Source organism: Macrotis lagotis, chromosome X, assembly GCF_037893015.1.
Source record: "Macrotis lagotis isolate mMagLag1 chromosome X, bilby.v1.9.chrom.fasta, whole genome shotgun sequence".
Classification (NCBI taxonomy): Eukaryota; Metazoa; Chordata; class Mammalia; order Peramelemorphia; family Peramelidae; genus Macrotis; species Macrotis lagotis.
In genome coordinates, this window is record NC_133666.1 from 689,961,446 (window position 1) to 689,978,256 (window position 16,811).

Here is a 16,811-nt window from a genome sequence, read left to right on the forward strand (position 1 = left end):
TTTTTTGTTTGTTTGTTTTGTTTTTGCAAGGCAATGGGGTTAAGTGGCTTGCCCAAGGCCACACAGCTAGGTCATTATTAAGTGTCTGAGGCCGGATTTGAACCCAGGTCCTCCTGACTCCTGGGCCGGTGCTTTATCCGCTGCGCCACCTAGCCGCCCCCCCCTTTGTAATCTTAGGATTGTATTTTATGCCTGTAAGAATATCCTGAGAAGCAGTTCATAGACTGCCAGAGGTGACCAAGATCTCCAAAATGTCAAGGTTCCCTTTGAAATGCCAGACCCCCCCAGTCCCAATTAAAATCCAGAAGAAACAGGAAGGGTCCTACCCAAGATTCCCCAGCTAGTCAATGACAGAGCTGGCACTAGAGCCCTCAGATCCCCCCTCCCCCTTGGGGGTCCCTTTGTCCCTCAGGACAGCATCTTGCAGCAGGGATGCTCAAGGAAGTAGGCTTAGACCCATCCAGCACAAGACCGAGAGGGCACCTTCTCAGTACAAAATGTTGTTTTTTATTTTCAGATATCCAGTATCAAAGTACTCTAATCCGATTCTATTCCCGCAGTCCTTACTCTAACTTGGGCCACTTGGGCACCGCCAGCAGCTCACTGACATTACTCTGGAGCCCAGGAGCCGAGCGCTTCCCTGATGGGGTAAGGTCGCTGGGGAGACCCCCGGGACCTGCCCCGTCAGAGTTGGGGGGCTCAGCCTGGCTGCACAGAGCTTCCCAGAGTCTTCGCTTGATGACCTTCCCCAGCTCCAGGCTGTATCTCTTGGGAGTCCCCGACGTGTTCCACAGCATGGGCTCCACCACTGAGTGGTACAAGGCTGTGTACTGCTCAGCCGAGAGCCCATGGATGAGAAGTGCGTCCTGGCAGTGCGGGTCACCTCTGTTTTCCAGAGGCAGGCCTTGGATTTTCCAGGTCCTGCCCTCAATTTTTCCTGGGAGGATTTGGGGAACAGCCCCATCCTGGAGATCTTCACTGGATGCTCCCTTTTGTTCCTTTTGACTTTCTTGGCTCTAAAATGGGGGGGAAAAGCAACAAGTGTCAGAGCTAGAAACAGAATTCAGTGGTTTGATCAGTCTCAGGAACCATAAAAATCTATTTTTTTGATTTATCGATAATCAACTTTTTTGTTTGCCAAGGCTTGCCCAAGATTGCACAGCTGGTGTCAGGTGTCTGATGCTGGATCTGAACTCGGGTCCTCCTGACTCCAAGACCAAGACTGTATCCACAGCCCCCAGAGACACATTTTTAAGGGACTTGGTGTTGCAAGCATTCTAGTGAAGGAGGATAGAAAGTACCCATGATTTTCATTGATCTAAAGAGCTGCCAGATGAGGAAGCTCTCCCGAGGCTTATTGGTGGCACCTGTTCAAGCTGAGGGTCTGGGGAGTTACCCAAGCATTGCGAGGGGGTGACTGGTCCAGAGGTGCAGGCCAACGGTGAGGCCACCACGAGGCCACCACAACCAACCTCAAGCTAGACACCAACGAGGGGGAGGGGGGAAACTGGACAGACCTCCTGTAGGAGTCGGAAGGGAGTTTTAGAGGAAGCCAGGGCCTGGAAGGGGCAGAGCTGAGCAAGGAGAGCCTTCCAGGGCCTGGGGAAATGGTCTGCCCAGGAGTGGCACAGGAGGGAGACCAAATGGGCCAAAGTGGCCGATGCTGGGCTATGGGAAGGGGAGTACCACCAGCAGGAGGGGAACAATAGCAAGGGGTCAAATTTGGAAGAACTGTCAACTCCAAAAGGTTTGATTATTTGGTCTTGGGGGATTAAGGGGGCTCTTGCTGAGAGGCCCATAGTCTTCAGTCCATTTTTTTTTTAAGGAATCTTTTCCTATGATTTGCTATTACCCACATGACCCTGGGCAAAGTTCCTAACTTCTGGTCCTTCCTCATATAATCCTGCATGTAAAATACAGCGTTAGGATGTCTCCCCCTTCGCAATAGAGCGGCAGGTCATTTTGAGGACTTGATGTTACAACCACGTCTATCTGTCCCCAAATAAGGATCGTCTGCCTAATTGTTGGGGTTTTTTTCCTTGTTTATAATTGTTGACTGTGGGGCTGGGGAGTGGGGGGGGATATATTGAATTCTGTCCACTACCTCACCATCGTGTCCCGTAGGCAAATCCCAAGTGCCAGACAACTCCTCAGAAGGACTCTCGTTTTTGTTTGGGACAGACTCTCTGTTCCCATCCCCCGGGTCAGCCCTCACTGCCGTAGTCGCCTTGGTCTTGACCCTTGGAATCTTCCGTGCCTTCCCCTCCCCACCTAACTTGGTAGGTATGGGGCAGCATTTGTCCTTCAGCTGCCTCCTGAGGACTAACTTAACCAGAGAGAAGGAGCTCGAAACTAAGGGGTTCTTGACAACTTCCCAAGAAGAGGTGGGGCCGCCCTTCTTGACTACATTCGGATTTGCACACGTTTTGGAAGTCCATATGTTGGTGAGGGTGGGTGCGTCAACATAACAGTCCTGGAGTCGTTTATTAACGAGGATGGACTGCCGAAGTCCATAGGTTGGGATGCCAGTGTTTCGCCTCATATAGATGGGGTGCTAAAATGCCAAGAGAAAGGGGGAAAGAAGTGGGAAAAGGCCAGTTAGGCAGGCTGCAGGGAGGAGATAGTGGTCACATCACATTTCTCTAGAACATCCCTTCCAAGGAGCTCTTGAGAGCCCCCCTGGCCTTGCACAACATCCGCTCACCAGACTACTCCTACGTGAAGGAGCCAAAGAGCTTGGCTAGTGGAAGACTCCCTCGATGGCCATCACACCCCACTCTATGCTATCTGAACAGAGGCCTTCTAGAACACCCCCACACAGTAGCCATCCAGCCTCGGGGGAATCAAAAGGGCACTTCCACCCAGGCCCCTACCAACCAGGATTTTCTTAGCGCCCTCTTCAATAAGGAGGAGGAGGGCTTTTGGAAAATTCACAAGAATTAGGACATGGCCTACCTCCCAGAGCTTTGGCTTCATGATTTTTCCCAGCCTGCTTTCAAGAACCTTACCATCTAGGTGGAGAGACTAGGGAACCAGGGTCCAGGAAAGACTAGAACCCAGGTGACCACTCCCCAGTCAATCACAGTGCCTTTGAGCCTCATCTGCCGAAGCCAAGAAGCGCAGAGCTAAACGTCCTTGGTGTCTGTAAACACAAAGGCAGAGTAGTGTAACTTAGGCTTAGTGACTCTCTCCTGGGAACAGAACACAGACATGAAGGATACCAGAGGCCCACTGACTTGCAATTTGCTTGACTGGACAGCTCCCCAAACTAAAAACTGGGTTTCTAAATAATTGGATCTATATTTTTAACAGTTAAAAATAATTAGCAGAAGATTGATTACCTTACCATTTTTGGGTTGTCTTAAATTTTATTTTATCTAGCTTAGGAAAAAATAGGTATGTATAGCGTTTCTTTCCCCCTTTTTTTTTAAAAAATATTTCTAGTCACCTGCCTTTCTCTGGCTCAGTCATGTATGGACAAATTGTTTTGCTTTGTTTTGGTCCCTTGAAAGCAGTTTGGTACTGTTACCTCCAGTATTTGTGATGTCACTTTGGTTTGTGATGTGTGTCTGTGTGTTACATCATCATCGTATTTTATAGTTAAATTGGGTTGGAAGAAATTTTATTTGGTTATGCCCTAGATAGAGAAGTTTTCTGAAGGACCATAGGGTGGGTTGGTATACAGAGGATTGGAGGGCAGAAGGCCAAATCATCCTTGTGCAGCTGGTACCACTCAAACCAGATCTTAGACAAAGTTGCTTCTCTGAACTGAGACTCAGTTTCCTCATCTGTGAAATGGGGGTGATAGGCCCAGCATCACTAAGATTTTGCTGGTTGTGGGGGTTAAGTGGCTTGCCCAAGGCCACACGGCTAGGTCATTATTAAGTGTCTGAGACCGGATTTGAACTCAGGCACTCCTGACTCCAGGGCCAGTGCTCTATCCACTGCACCACCTAGCCGCCCCCAGGCTTTTTTTTTATGGATGGTTTGCATCCTGGGCCGGGTGATCGGAAGATCCAATGATGTAGACCGGGTTCCACCGCCGGCCTACTGCCATGTGACCTTGAGGAACGAGTCTCTTCACCCGTCACCTCTGCATGGATTGACATGAAGATATTGGACTAGATCATCCCTAACGATCTGTAATTAAGACATTTCTGGGTTTCCACACCTGGTTCTATGAAATGAGAGACCATGTGATTCCTAGGGTCCCATCCAGCCTGTTGTAAAAACTCTAGATTCACCGTCCAATGAACATGTCAAGATTTTCATTTACAAGTTAGTTGGGTCCACTTTGAGGTCACCCGAAAACCATTCAAACACAAGAGGCAATTTGGAACGGATGATTGGAAGCAGAGGGCCTGAGTTCAAATTCCAGCCTTGGGCAGACCCCACAACCTCTCTGGAGTAAAGAGTTGAGATTAAGATGGCTTTTAGACTCAGACCAGGCCCGAGCCTCTGTCTTCATCTGTAAAGCCAGAGGGATGAACCGGATGACCAGCTTAAGAATCATAGCACTAGCATTTCTATAGTAGATCTATTCTATAGTAGATCAATGTTTCCTATCCTTTGACCCTCCTGGGAGGTAGATGCTGTTAATAGTCCCATTTTATAGATGAGGAAACTGACTGAGCTGTTCATAACCTGCTCACGTCCTCTGTACTCTAGGTACGGTACTTTATCCACTATCCCTTTCTTTATCTGCAAGATGAGAGGGATGGATTAGAGTGTGTGTGTGTGGGGGGGTCGTCTTTAACTTGGGGTCTGTATACTTTTTGAAAATATATTTTGCTAACCATCTACATTTCAATAGAATGCATTATGCGTGTGGTTCTGAGAATGGGTCCAGACTGGGGCAGGGGAGAGATTTTATTTCTTCCCGACCCTTCGAGGTCCTCTCTGACTCCTCATCTCCCGGGTGTCCATGAAGATGGCGCCATTTTAAGAACCTACTTAGACGGGCTGCCAGAGCCACCGAGGTGCCACAAATGGAAGGAACACCTTGGGAGCTGGGCGTCCCCTGGGTATTTCTCAGGCTTCTCCATCCTCCTGGAATGTGGTTTTATTGTCTACCCCTCAGCAAATGCACTAATTAGAACCCAGTTGCAGGGTATCGAGGGTTTGAAACCAGAACAAAGACTTCGCAGAGAAGCCTTACGCAAGAGGAGTCCTTATCAGGTCTTTGTCCTGTTGGTGGTTTGGGATCTTGTCAATGCAGGGAGGCTAACTCCCCAGAGGGGTGGAGAAGCAGGAGGATGGAAAAATCTAGTCTGCTCCTGGCAGGCTCCCCGTGGAACCCCACATGGTGTCTGTTTGAATGTTCAACAAGCCTTGTCACTGGAGGGGATCACAAACTTGCGGGCAGACAGCGACAGGGGCCAAAGTGGATCGGCCCTGGGGGGGGGGGGGGCTGGTGCTACGGAGAACAAGGGTGCCCATTCAGCAGTGGCGGTCACCCAGCCCCACCCCAGGGAGGTCTGGGAGGAGGGTTGGCCACCGGCTGGAGCTGGGGCAGGCCAGATGATCCTGGCTCCGTGGCACTGGGGAGCTATTCAGTTACGTGGGCATCACTGGCAGTCTATTTATAAGCATCCCATTGCGCCCCCAGGCTGCCCAGAGGCCAGAAGGTTTTGTCTGGGGAAATGTAAGGCAAAGAAGATGCCACCCACTCTAGCTTTCTTTATTGGAACTCCCTTTTTCATCTTTCCAGATGTTCATAGTATGGCACTTCAAAGTTCACAAAAATTTGATCTTCCCAATGATTTGGAGAGGTAGAGTTATGGTAACCCTAATTCCGCAGATGAGGAAACTGGGGCAGGCAGGTGGAGTGACTCATCCAGAATCCCAGGCCCAAGGGGACTTTCTCCTCTCTGCCTCAGTTTCCTCCTTGGAATCAGAAAGAAAAAGAAGTTAGACTAGATGAACCCTAAGGGCTTGGAGAGGAGACTTAGCTGTCATAATGGTCCAGGTGAGGGGGGGATGAGGGTCCAAGCCAGAGGGTGACTTTGTAGAGTTGGGACCTATCTGATGCATGTGGCAGAGGTGGAAACTACAGAATCTGGTGGCTCATTATAGGGAGAAGACTGAGAGGGTCCAAGGTTGTGAGCTCCACACCTGGGAAGATGCTGGGAAGAGGGACCATAGAGGTACTCTGTTTGAGATGTCCAGAAGACAGTGGGGGCTGGAGCCCAGGTGAGGATGAGCCAGTCACCCAGAGCCTGCCCCTCTGACATCTAGCTAGGGATGCTAACTGAAGCCTTGGGGAGGCAGACCCCATCCTCAATGCACACTGCCCATTCAACCGCAGGGACCCTCAATGTGATTTGACCCCAGCAACTTAGTGGATCTTGGACCCAGCAGATTCTAGAGTTGAAAGAGACACTCTGGTCCCACCTCCTCATTTTACAGAGGAGGAAACTGAGGCCAGAGAAACTTATTCAACAGATCCAGGGATTCTCTCTCCACTAGGTTGCCCCAATTGTGATGGTTCATATAGAGGCAATCAGGAGACAAAAACCCTGGCCCCGGAGTCAGGAAGGTCTAAGTTCAAACTCAGTCCCAATCAATCAATAACTGGACGCTCACTGAGCAAATTTCTTCATCTTGTCTGCCTCAGTTTCCTCATCTGTAAAATGCACATCATAATAGCCCCTCCTTCCTAGGGACCAAATGAGATAACCTTTGTAAAGGACTTTCCAAACCTAAAATTGTGTGTGTGTGTGTGTGTGTGTGTGTGTGTGTGTGTGTGTGTGTGTGTCTAGAGGAGAGGGCCATGCCAAATATTATAGGTAATTCTTGGCACTGGATAATACCCACCATTTATCGAGAGCTTTAAGGTTAGCAAATATTACAAATAGCATACTATTTTTTACTTCACAACACACCAAGGAGGTAGGTACTACCCATTTTACAGGTGAGAAAGCTGAGGCAGACCAAATTGAAGTGACTTCCCCAAGGTCACATAGCAAGGAAATGTTTGTGGATCAGGACGACTGGAGATGGCTCTGGATACAGTGGGGGTCTTTAACAGGACTCAGTTTGGCTAAGGCAACACCCATTCAGTGATTAAGGCTAGGTAAGAAATGTGGCAAAGAATGGCTTCTTTTATCAAGTCAAAAAAACAAATCAGACTGGGAAGGGAAGACCCTCAAGGTTGTTGACTAAAACAGAAATAACTGCTAATTATTTACGTTCCCTCTGAGTCAATCGGGACCCAGCTTGGGGTTCAGCGTACAGAAAATGAGGTGGGTTTTCGTATGTGTAATATTTTTTTTAACTTGATCATACTTATTTGGAAAGGATTTCCTTGAGGGGGAGGAGAGAGATAGAAGTAGAATGGGTGACTGGTGAAACTGGTGCCAAATTGAATATCCACCTAAAAGTTGTATGTAATTTTAATTGATATTTGCTTTTTCTTATTTGTCCCCAGGTTTACACAGTGCCTGATACTTCATAAAAGTTTATTACATTATAAGCAGATTGTTTTGTCATTATTGTGCTAAATTTAACATCCACTATGCACATAGAGTTGATAGCTTCATGTATGATCTTCTTTTTCTTAATGAAATGTTGATGTGTGTTAATGTATGGGTGGATGAATATTGTGTGTATAGACTATATGTTTTATATATATTTATATATTGCATACAATGGCTATTCCCTTTGGACATTACATGGTTGTCCTTTATTTTTGAAGAAGACCATGACATCAGGGAGGTGATGCCATGACAAGCACATGAATTGGATTGGAGTGAGGTGGGGCTGTGCTCAGTCCCCAGCCTCACTTTCTCCTCCAGAGTCATCTGGGTGCAGTGCCTAGATAGGAATCAGGAGGACTGGAAATGGTCTTGGATGCAAAGCAGTTGGGTTAGTGCCCTACCCAAGGTCACACAGCTAGTGAGTGGCAAGTGGACATGTGGACATGTACAAGCTAACTGGAGAAAGAAGAGACAGGAGCCCAATCCCCTCTGCATTTAATAAATACTAACAAGAAATAACAATAACGCTGAAGTTTGTTAAGCACTTCACTTTACAGACATTATCTTATCTGATCCTCCACACCTAAGAGACTGTCGCAATCATTATTCTCCGTTTTTACTGAGGTTAAGGGACTTACCCAGGGTCACACAACCAGAATCTAGCTGAGGCTGAATTTGAACTTGGGTCTTCAGACTTTAAGCTAGCATTCTAGCACCACCTAGTGGCCTCCTACAAGAAGCCACAAGAAGTGTCTGAATGATTTCGATGATGTTTTCTTTATACTGAATCATTAGTGGGCATTGTCATCCCCCAAGAGACTGGATGGTCATAAGAAGAGCCATCCCCCCCCCCAAAAAAAAGAAAGAAATAGGTCAATTGTGGCCCCGAGAGACTGTCTGGGAAGTGGTTCTAGAAGGGATGTTTGCAAGGAGCCCCAGTCAACCAGAGGACTTCCATCCCCAGGCTGGCCCTGATCACTATGACCTTGAGCTGGATGGTGTCCCCCATCTCTTCTGGCTCTGAAGCTTGGGAATCTCCTAGAGCTCCGGCCCAGTTCGTTGGCGATGGAGGCCTATTGCCTCACTTGACCCCAGCGTCCATCAGACTCTGTCGCCATTGCTGATTCTGGACACCTTCATCATATCAGGTCCAGAAAAGATGCAGTCAGCGCCTGCCCTCCATATAGACCGCACCACATAGACCGCAGCAGCACTGTCTCTGGGATTCCCCAGGCCAAGACTTTCTGGCCACCACTCCCTATCTGTGCTGTCTCCCTCCATTACCATGTAAGCTTCTTCTATGTTTTCTTTCATAACATGACTATTATGAAATTGTTTTGTATGACTGTGTTTAGAATCGATATCAAATTGTTTTTGCAATGGGGGGAGAGAGGAAGGGAGAGAATTTAGAACTCAAAATTTTTTAAATGAATATTAAAATATGTTTATTTGTAACTAGGAAAAATAAAATACTAAATATTTTAAAAGTATAATTGGGAAATGTGTAGTAAAATAAATATAAATATAATATGACTCAAAAAAAAAAGAATGTAAGCTTCTCTAGAGACATAGTCTATCCCTCTTTGTCTCTTAACATAATTCCTGGTGTTTTGTAAGCATTTGAACACTTATTCATAAAAGAACAGCAATGGGGGGAGGAGTAATCAATTAATTAATAGACATTTATTAAGTGCCTCCTTTGATCCTGACACTTAAACATCGGTGCTACAGAAAGGGGCAAAGGTAATTCCTGCCCTCAAAAAGCTCCAAACTGATGTGGACAACAACATGCAAAGGTATATCCAGAGTAAGCTAGATAGAGGGGTAAATCTGGCCTGTTCCTTTCACTGACCCTCCTAGGATAGGGACTCCGGGCTTTTCACTGACTCACATACCCATCCTCTTTTGGACTGTCCAGTTTATCTGAGTCCTTCCCAAGCCACAGTCCCAGGCCTAAAGCCAGTGATCTGGTCAGGGCAGAGGACTCTCAGCTTCTTGTTCTGGAGGCTTGGGCTCCAGCTCAGTGCCAGGCTCCTGTTAGGATCTCACCCCATGAAAAGCTCCATCCTTGGGCTGGAGGAGGTAATGTCCCTAGAAGCTCATGGTCAGGTAATAGTTGCAACACATAGAAATGATGAAGGGAATGAGGAGGAGAGACTTCTCAGAGACATCAGTCTCATTAGAGTTGAACAAGGACAAAAGGAAGGAAGGAGAGAAGGAAGGGGGGAAAGTACAACAGAAGGAGGGAAGGAAAGGAGACAAGGAGGGAAGGAGGGAAGGAAAAAATAATCATTAACATTTATATCACACCATAGGGTTTGCTGATATCTCATTTGAACATGTAGGAGCTATTGGTATTCCTCTTTTTCAATGAGGAAACTGAGACAGACAAGAGATTAAATGCTCATTAAGATACAAGGCGCTAGATCCTACCGCTCTGGAAGCTTCCATTGTAATGAGCCTATCTAGAAAGGTTCATCCATATGTTGGAGGGTGAGACCCAGGGCACTTTAAGATGCAGCCAGAAAGCAAATTTTTAGGGACATTTCCTCTCATCACATCTTATCTGTTTAAAGGCAGGATGGACATTTAATCATGAGGGACATGTGTGTGAGTAGATTCAGAGAGGGGAACATTTCTGTTTTGTTTGGGGGGGTGCTATAGTCAGGTTTGGAGGAAGATGGTCTCTGTGAAAAAAGAGAAAGTCCCTGAGGACTTGGTATCTCCCCAGCATCGAGCCCAGGGTCTGATCCAGATCCAATGATGTAGAAAAGGCAGACTGGGGCCAGATGTGAGGGGACCTTAGACCATTGACACAAGCATTCTGAATTGTGTTGTGAAAGCCAGAGGGACCTGGGCAAATATTTGAGCTGGAGAACAGGACCAGATCTCTATGTGGGAAAAGGTTCAGCCTGGCACAAGTGGCAACGATGGATTGGAATGGGGAGCTGGCCAAGCCTGAAATGGCATGGCAGAGGGGGTGGGCACGAGGAGGGGGAGACTTCCCATAACCTGGCTATCTTCTCACTTGCCATGCCTGACCCCTGAGGAAGCCCCAGGAGACTCCCAGGCAGGCCTGGCCCTTCTAGGACCAAAGCCCCCCAGACCACAAGACTCAGGTTGCCTTGGGCAGATGAAAACCCTTGTTTTTTTCCCCTGGGCTCAGTCCCAGACTCGGGGTAGTCTCTGTTTCTCACTCTTTCCATGAAATAAAACTCTGAAAGCTTTATTTATCCACGTGGGAGCCTCTGAAATGGATCTCCCAGGAGGCCGGCCGCGGCAGGGACCGAGCAGCTGAAGACAAGACCTTGAGCGGCTGAGCGCCGTGACCTAGACAGTCTCTACTGTATTTTTAGCTGTGTAGGCAATGTTTCCATCACCTGTGCAGGCTTTTAATCTTCGAGAGGCCTTAGCAGGATTGGGGGGCAGGGGCTGGAGACAGGGGGAGCTTAGTCACACACGGATGAGTCTGGGGCCTGCTCTTTAACAGGCAAAACGAACTGAAGGCAAAGAAAGCTGATGGGCCACAGGAATGGCCAACATTGGCATGAGGACTTGCCAAGGGCTTTGCACGGGTTAATTCATTTGATCAACCATGTTAACAGAATGGATCAATGGTATTTTCAGTCCTGCTTCACATACATTCTGCTCTCTCTCTCTGTCTCTCTCTCTCTCTCTCTCTCTCTCTCTCTCTCTCTCTCTCTCTGTCTCCCCCCCACCACCATCTGTCTCTGTCTCTGTCTCCCCCCCCACCCCCACCCCGGCCCCAACCCATGATTTCACTGGTGTGGAGAACTAACTCCCTCTAGGAAAGCAGGTCCACTTTTATTCTGCATTTTATAATCTGATTTTCCTGGAGCACTAGAGTTTCTGTGACTTGCCCAGGGTCACACAGCCAGTCTTTTCTGGGCAGGTCTTTCTGATTCCAAGGCCAGTTCTTTATCCACCACACCAAGCTCCATTCCCTCCTCCCATGTTTTTTATGCTGTCAGCAACTTTGGAAGAATGGTGCTATTATTATTCCCATTTTACAGATGAGGGAATTAAGGTTCAGAGAAGTTAATCATCTTGCTTCAGGTCACACAGTTAGTGTTGGGTTCTGACTCCCCATCCAGTATAATATAATCACTGTTAATATAATATAATCACTGTTCTGCCTTTCTATTCTGCCTATTCTATCTTTTCCTCAATAATATGTAAAGAAAATTTTAATATTCCTTTTTTTAAAAAAATGAGTTCCCAAAATTTTTACAAAAATAAATACTGGGGGTAGTTAGGCAGCACAGTGGATAGAGCACCAACCCTGGAGTCAAGGGACCTGAGTTCAAATTTGACCTCAGACAATAATGACCTAGCTGTGTGGCCTTGGGCAAGCCACTTAACCCCATTGTCTTGCAAAAACCTTAAAAAAATGCAAATGAAAACCTTGAGGTTTCATCCCATTCCTGTCCAATTGACAAAGATGTCAAAAAAAGAAAAATGACAATTACTGGAGAGGCTATGACAAGACAGATGAATCATTGTACCATTGGATGGTGTGAATTAGTCCAGTCTTTCTGGAAAAGCAGTTTGGAACTGTGGCCCCAAGTGTCACCAACCTGTGCACAGACTTCAACCTAGTGATAATATTGTTAGGTTTATAACCCAGAAGAAAGGAAAAAAGGACACATCTGTACAAGAAATGTTTATAGGAGAGCAAAGGACTAGAAACCATCAGTAGAGGAATAGGTTGGGAGTTCAAATTTGGCTTCAGACACTTGCAATTGTGTGTGACTCCGGGCAAGTCACTTAACCCTGTTGGCCTCAGGTTCCTCATCTGTAAAATGAGAAAAGTAATAGCACCTCTATCTCAGGGTTGGTTTGAGAATGAAATGAGGCAATAATTCTTAAAATCTTTGCACATTGTCTGGCAAATAGTAAGCAATAAATTTTAACTGTTATCAGTATGATCGTATTGAAATGATAAATGATGAAAGGGAAGGATCTCTTTTTCTTATAAGCACAAACTGGGAACTCAATGCACCTCCTCTCCTGGAGAATGGATGGATGAATTGTGGTGTATGAAGGGAGTGGAATTGCCATGAGAAAGGAGGAAATGGACCATTTCAATGGAAGCTCCACAAACTGATGTGGAGCAGAATAGCAGAACCAGGAAAGCAATTCAACCAGGAAAAGGCAACTTCTGAAGACTTTAGAACTTTGGTCAATGCAAAGATACATCATGAGCCCAAGAGAATAAAGATGAGCAGGACACTCACCGCCTGACAAAGAAATGCCAAAGAGACATGGCCAACAGGGAAGCTTGGTTCATTGGTCTAGGCCACTATGTCTGGAGGGTTTTGTTGATGTTGTTACTGTTGTTTAAAATTTGTTTAATGAAGGAGGTAGAAGTAGGAAGGATAGATTCATTTTTAAAATGTTTGTTAACTGCAAAAAAAAACAGAAAAAAGAAAAAATGATGGAAAAATAGAGTTTCAGAGAACTTGGGAAGACTTGCATTAACTGATGTAGAGTGAAGTGAGCAGAACCAGGAAAATAATTTGTATAGTGATAACTTTATAGAGAAAAACAACTTGGCAAGACTTTAGAACTCTGACGACTCCAAAAAAGGACCAATGATGATGCATGTAACCCGCCTCCTGAGAGAGAAAGGACGGACTGAATAATGCAGAATGGAACAGACAGTTTGGGACATGGACCCAAGAAGAATCTATTGTGTTTGTCTGTGCTTACTTTTGTAAAGATTTGGTTTTCACTTTCTATTTGAGGAGGATGAGCTTAGGGGGGGAGGGGGAGCTGGTCATGGTGTTAACTCACCCTTCCCCCTCCCAAGAATAAAAATTAAGAAGTTCATTAAAATGCACAGAAAGAAGTTCAGATGGAACCACAATGCAAGAAAGCCAACATTGAGAGTTGTGTGTTGAATTTATTATCTATATTATTTTTAAAAGCCCCAAATATCTATAACAACATTTTTGTGATAACAAAAAAAGGAAAAAAAGTAGGTGCTCATTTATTGAGAAACATAAAATAAAATGCATGCAAATGGAAAATGTGTTTCATCTCATATTGTCATAAATGAAGAAATCAGAAACATACAAAGATTTGTATAAAATGATACAACATGAAGGAAGGGGAACAATATAAACAAAGACTAAAAATGAAAATAATTTTACTGTGTCTGCCCTTTTCTGACCCCATTTGGGGTTTTCTTGCTTTTTTTTTTGGTAAGGCACTGGGGTTAAATGACTTACCCAAGGTCACACAGGTAAGAAAGTATTAAATGTCTGAGGCCAGATTTGAACTCCAGGGCTGGTGCTCTATCCACTACCCCCATTTGGGGTTTTCTTGGCAAAGATACTGGAATGGTTTAACATTCCCTTCTCAAAGTGGCTAGGTGGCACAGTGGATAGAGCACCGGCCCTGGAGTCAGGAGTACCTGAGTTCAAATCCAACCTCAGACACTTAATAATTACCTAGCTGTGTGGCCCTGGGCAAGCCACTTAACCCCATTGCCTTACAAAAACCTTAAAAAAAATAACATTCCCTTCTCTGGCTCAGTTTATAGATGAGGAAAATGAGGCAAATAAGATTAAATGATTTGCCCAGGGTCATGAGACCTGAGGTCAAGAGGAAGTCTCCTGGACTCCAGGCCTGTGGTCTGTGCCACATGGTGCCACCTAACTGCCCAAGGATAGTAGATCTGGGGTCCAAAGGAACCCTTAGAGCTAGGTGGTGCAGTGGATAAAGCCCCAGCCCCAGGAGGACCTGAGTTCAAAATCAGTCACTGACTAGCTGTGTGATCTTAGGCAAGTCATTTAACCCTGATTGACCCTCATCCAGGGCCATCTCCAGTCATCCTGATTCCTATCTGGCCACTGGACCCAGATGTTCTGGAGTAGAAGGTGAGGCTGATGACTTAGCACAGCCCTCCCTCACTCAGATCCAATTCACGTTCTTGTCACGCCATCATCTCCTTGATATCATGGTTTCTTCAAGGATGAAAGACAAACATCATCATCAATCAGAGGCTATCCAATTCACTGGTGTCAAACTCAAATAGAAATAAGGGCCTCTAAACTGTCCAAAGGGATCCTGGCACACACACACACACACACACACACACATATTAACATGTCCTGTTGTATTTTTTATTTAGTTTGTTAACTATTTTCCCATCACATCTTAATCTGGTTTAGGTTACACTCAGAGAGTGTCACAGTCCTCATTTTTTGACCAATCTAAACCAAACCCCTCGTTTTACAGATAAGGGAACTGAAGCCAAGGGAAGAGAAACAAGAAGACCAGGCTCAAAGAGCACATGGTAGAGACATGGAGAAACAGACGGGAAAGATAAGAAGGGACAAGTTGTGTTTTAAAAGACAGAGGATCTCCATTTGATTTCTAAGCCATTATGGTTTATTAAATGGGGAATGACATTAGTTTGACAGCTATGAATGGGGGGTGGACTGGAGAAAGGAGAGACTTGAGGCAGGAAGATCCTTCCATCCTCCCACACCTCCAATCAAGTTCCTGTAATGGTCAGGTGCTCGGAGATGCCAGCACATAGGAGGGAGTTTAAGGCTAGATAAACAGATCTCAAAGTCATGCCCAGAAATGATCATTGAAGCTGTGGGAGCCGATGAAGTCAGCGGGTGAGCTTTGGGGGCTTGGGGAGGGAAGGGGGACACCCACGATTAGCTCAAACTAGATGGAGGAGTGAGCGGGCAGGCCGGTCCGGGAAGAGCCAGCAGCATCAGGAAAACCTGAAAAGCAGAGGAAGACCAACAGTGTCAGAGACTGCAGACAGGACTGAGAAAAGGCTACTATTAGATCTGCCAATTAAGAAATCATTGAGGGGGTGGCTAGGTGGCCCAGTGGATGGAGCACAGGCCCTGGAGTCAGGAGGACCTGGGTTCAAATCCGACCTCAGACTCTTCATAATGACCTAGCTGTGTGGCTTTGGGCAAGTCACTTAACCCCATTTGCCTTGCAAAAAAAAAAAATCTAAAAAAAAAAAGAAATCATTGATAGCTTTGGGAAGGAGAGATAGAGTATGACAGCTAGCAGGAGTGGTGAGGTCAAGTGAGTGATATGTGTGTGTATGTGTGTGTGTGTGTGTGTGTGTGTGTGTGTGTGTATACAGTCCTTTTTCAGTTGTGTCTGACTTTTTGTGACTCCATGTAGGGCTTTCTTGGCAAAGATACCAGAGTGGTCTGTCATTTCCTTCTCCAGTTCATTTTACAGATGAGGAAACTGAGGCAAAGAGGGAGAAGTGACTTGCCCAGGGTCACACAGCTAGTAGGTGTATGAGGCCGGATTTGACCTCAGGCCTTCTAAACTCCAGAGCTGGTACTCTATCTACTATGCCACTTGAATCAAAGACCATAGAGAAAAGAGGGTTTGGCTTCAGGGTGCTGCAAAGGTTCAGAAATACAAAGGGTGCAGCCACCGGGTGGATGGCAAGTCCTATGGAGCTGAGAGGCCACAGGGCACCGCTCCAGGCTCATGGCCATGCCTGCTTGTCTTCTGTGTCATCTGAAGGAACAGAGTGGTTGACCTCCATCCCATCCGAGCTGTGAGCCCACAGCAAGGGAGCCTCTAGTGGTGCCCACTCATCACTGCCCTTCGTGGGGTCGGACTCATTTGTGTGGATAGGAAAGGAGGGGAGGGGGAGGGGAGGAGGGGATAGCCTAGCTAACGGCCAAGCCGTGCCAGTTTTGCCGGGTTCTAGAGCAGCCTGGGATGGGGCAGGAGGAAAGCAAGAAGGGCGGCCTGTGGTGATGGGAATGAGGGCCCAAAGCTCAGGCTGGGACTAAGCCGATCCGATTTGGTTCTCACCTGTGGTTACAAAGACAAATGAAAACACACCAAAACCCCCTCGGCCCAAGGATTTCCCATTCCTCTAGACAGAAAGGCAGCAGAAAAGGCAGAAAACCTACAGTGGAAAGAACCGTGGCTTGGGACTCTGTGCCCTCACACCTGTGCCTTCAGGGCACTCGCTGGGCCTCAGTTTCCCCATCTGTAAAATGATGCCGTTGGACCAGCCGATCTCTCAAGCCTCGTCCAGCCCTAACGCCGTTCTGTAGCCCCCCAGGAGCCTGTTTGGGCTGAATTCTAGAGGGGCCTGGAAGTGGGAGGGGCTCTGGGGATGCGGTGGGCTTCCCTCCTCAAGCAGAGAGGTTGGGGGGGGAAGGGACCTTGGGTGCCCTGGGGCTCTGAGACTGAAGGTGGAGGAGAGAAAAGGTGCGATGACTAAAAGCCTATCGGGACTGGGGCTTCGGGGAGCAGGGGGCGCCGCGGCAAGGTGGTGGCAGGAGCCCCTGCGGGCCG

General features: G+C 46.8%; 1 protein-coding gene across 2 annotated transcripts; it reads right to left on the minus strand.

The window, feature by feature from the left end:
* Positions 1–492: 492 nt before the first annotated feature.
* Positions 493–3,139, minus strand: CXH22orf31 (chromosome X C22orf31 homolog). Of its 2 annotated transcripts, none has more exons than XM_074201018.1 (3): positions 3,009–3,139; positions 2,105–2,554; positions 493–1,016 (listed from the first exon to the last, which is right to left on the minus strand). In XM_074201018.1, exons 1-3 carry the CDS (start codon positions 3,009–3,011, stop codon positions 564–566), a joined length of 906 nt encoding a protein of 301 aa, XP_074057119.1. In that variant the 5' UTR covers positions 3,012–3,139; the 3' UTR covers positions 493–563. The 2 variants fall into 2 exon arrangements, with proteins under 2 accessions (XP_074057119.1, XP_074057117.1); XM_074201016.1 differs by having other exon boundaries at positions 2,956–3,139.
* Positions 3,140–16,811: the final 13,672 nt, after the last annotated feature.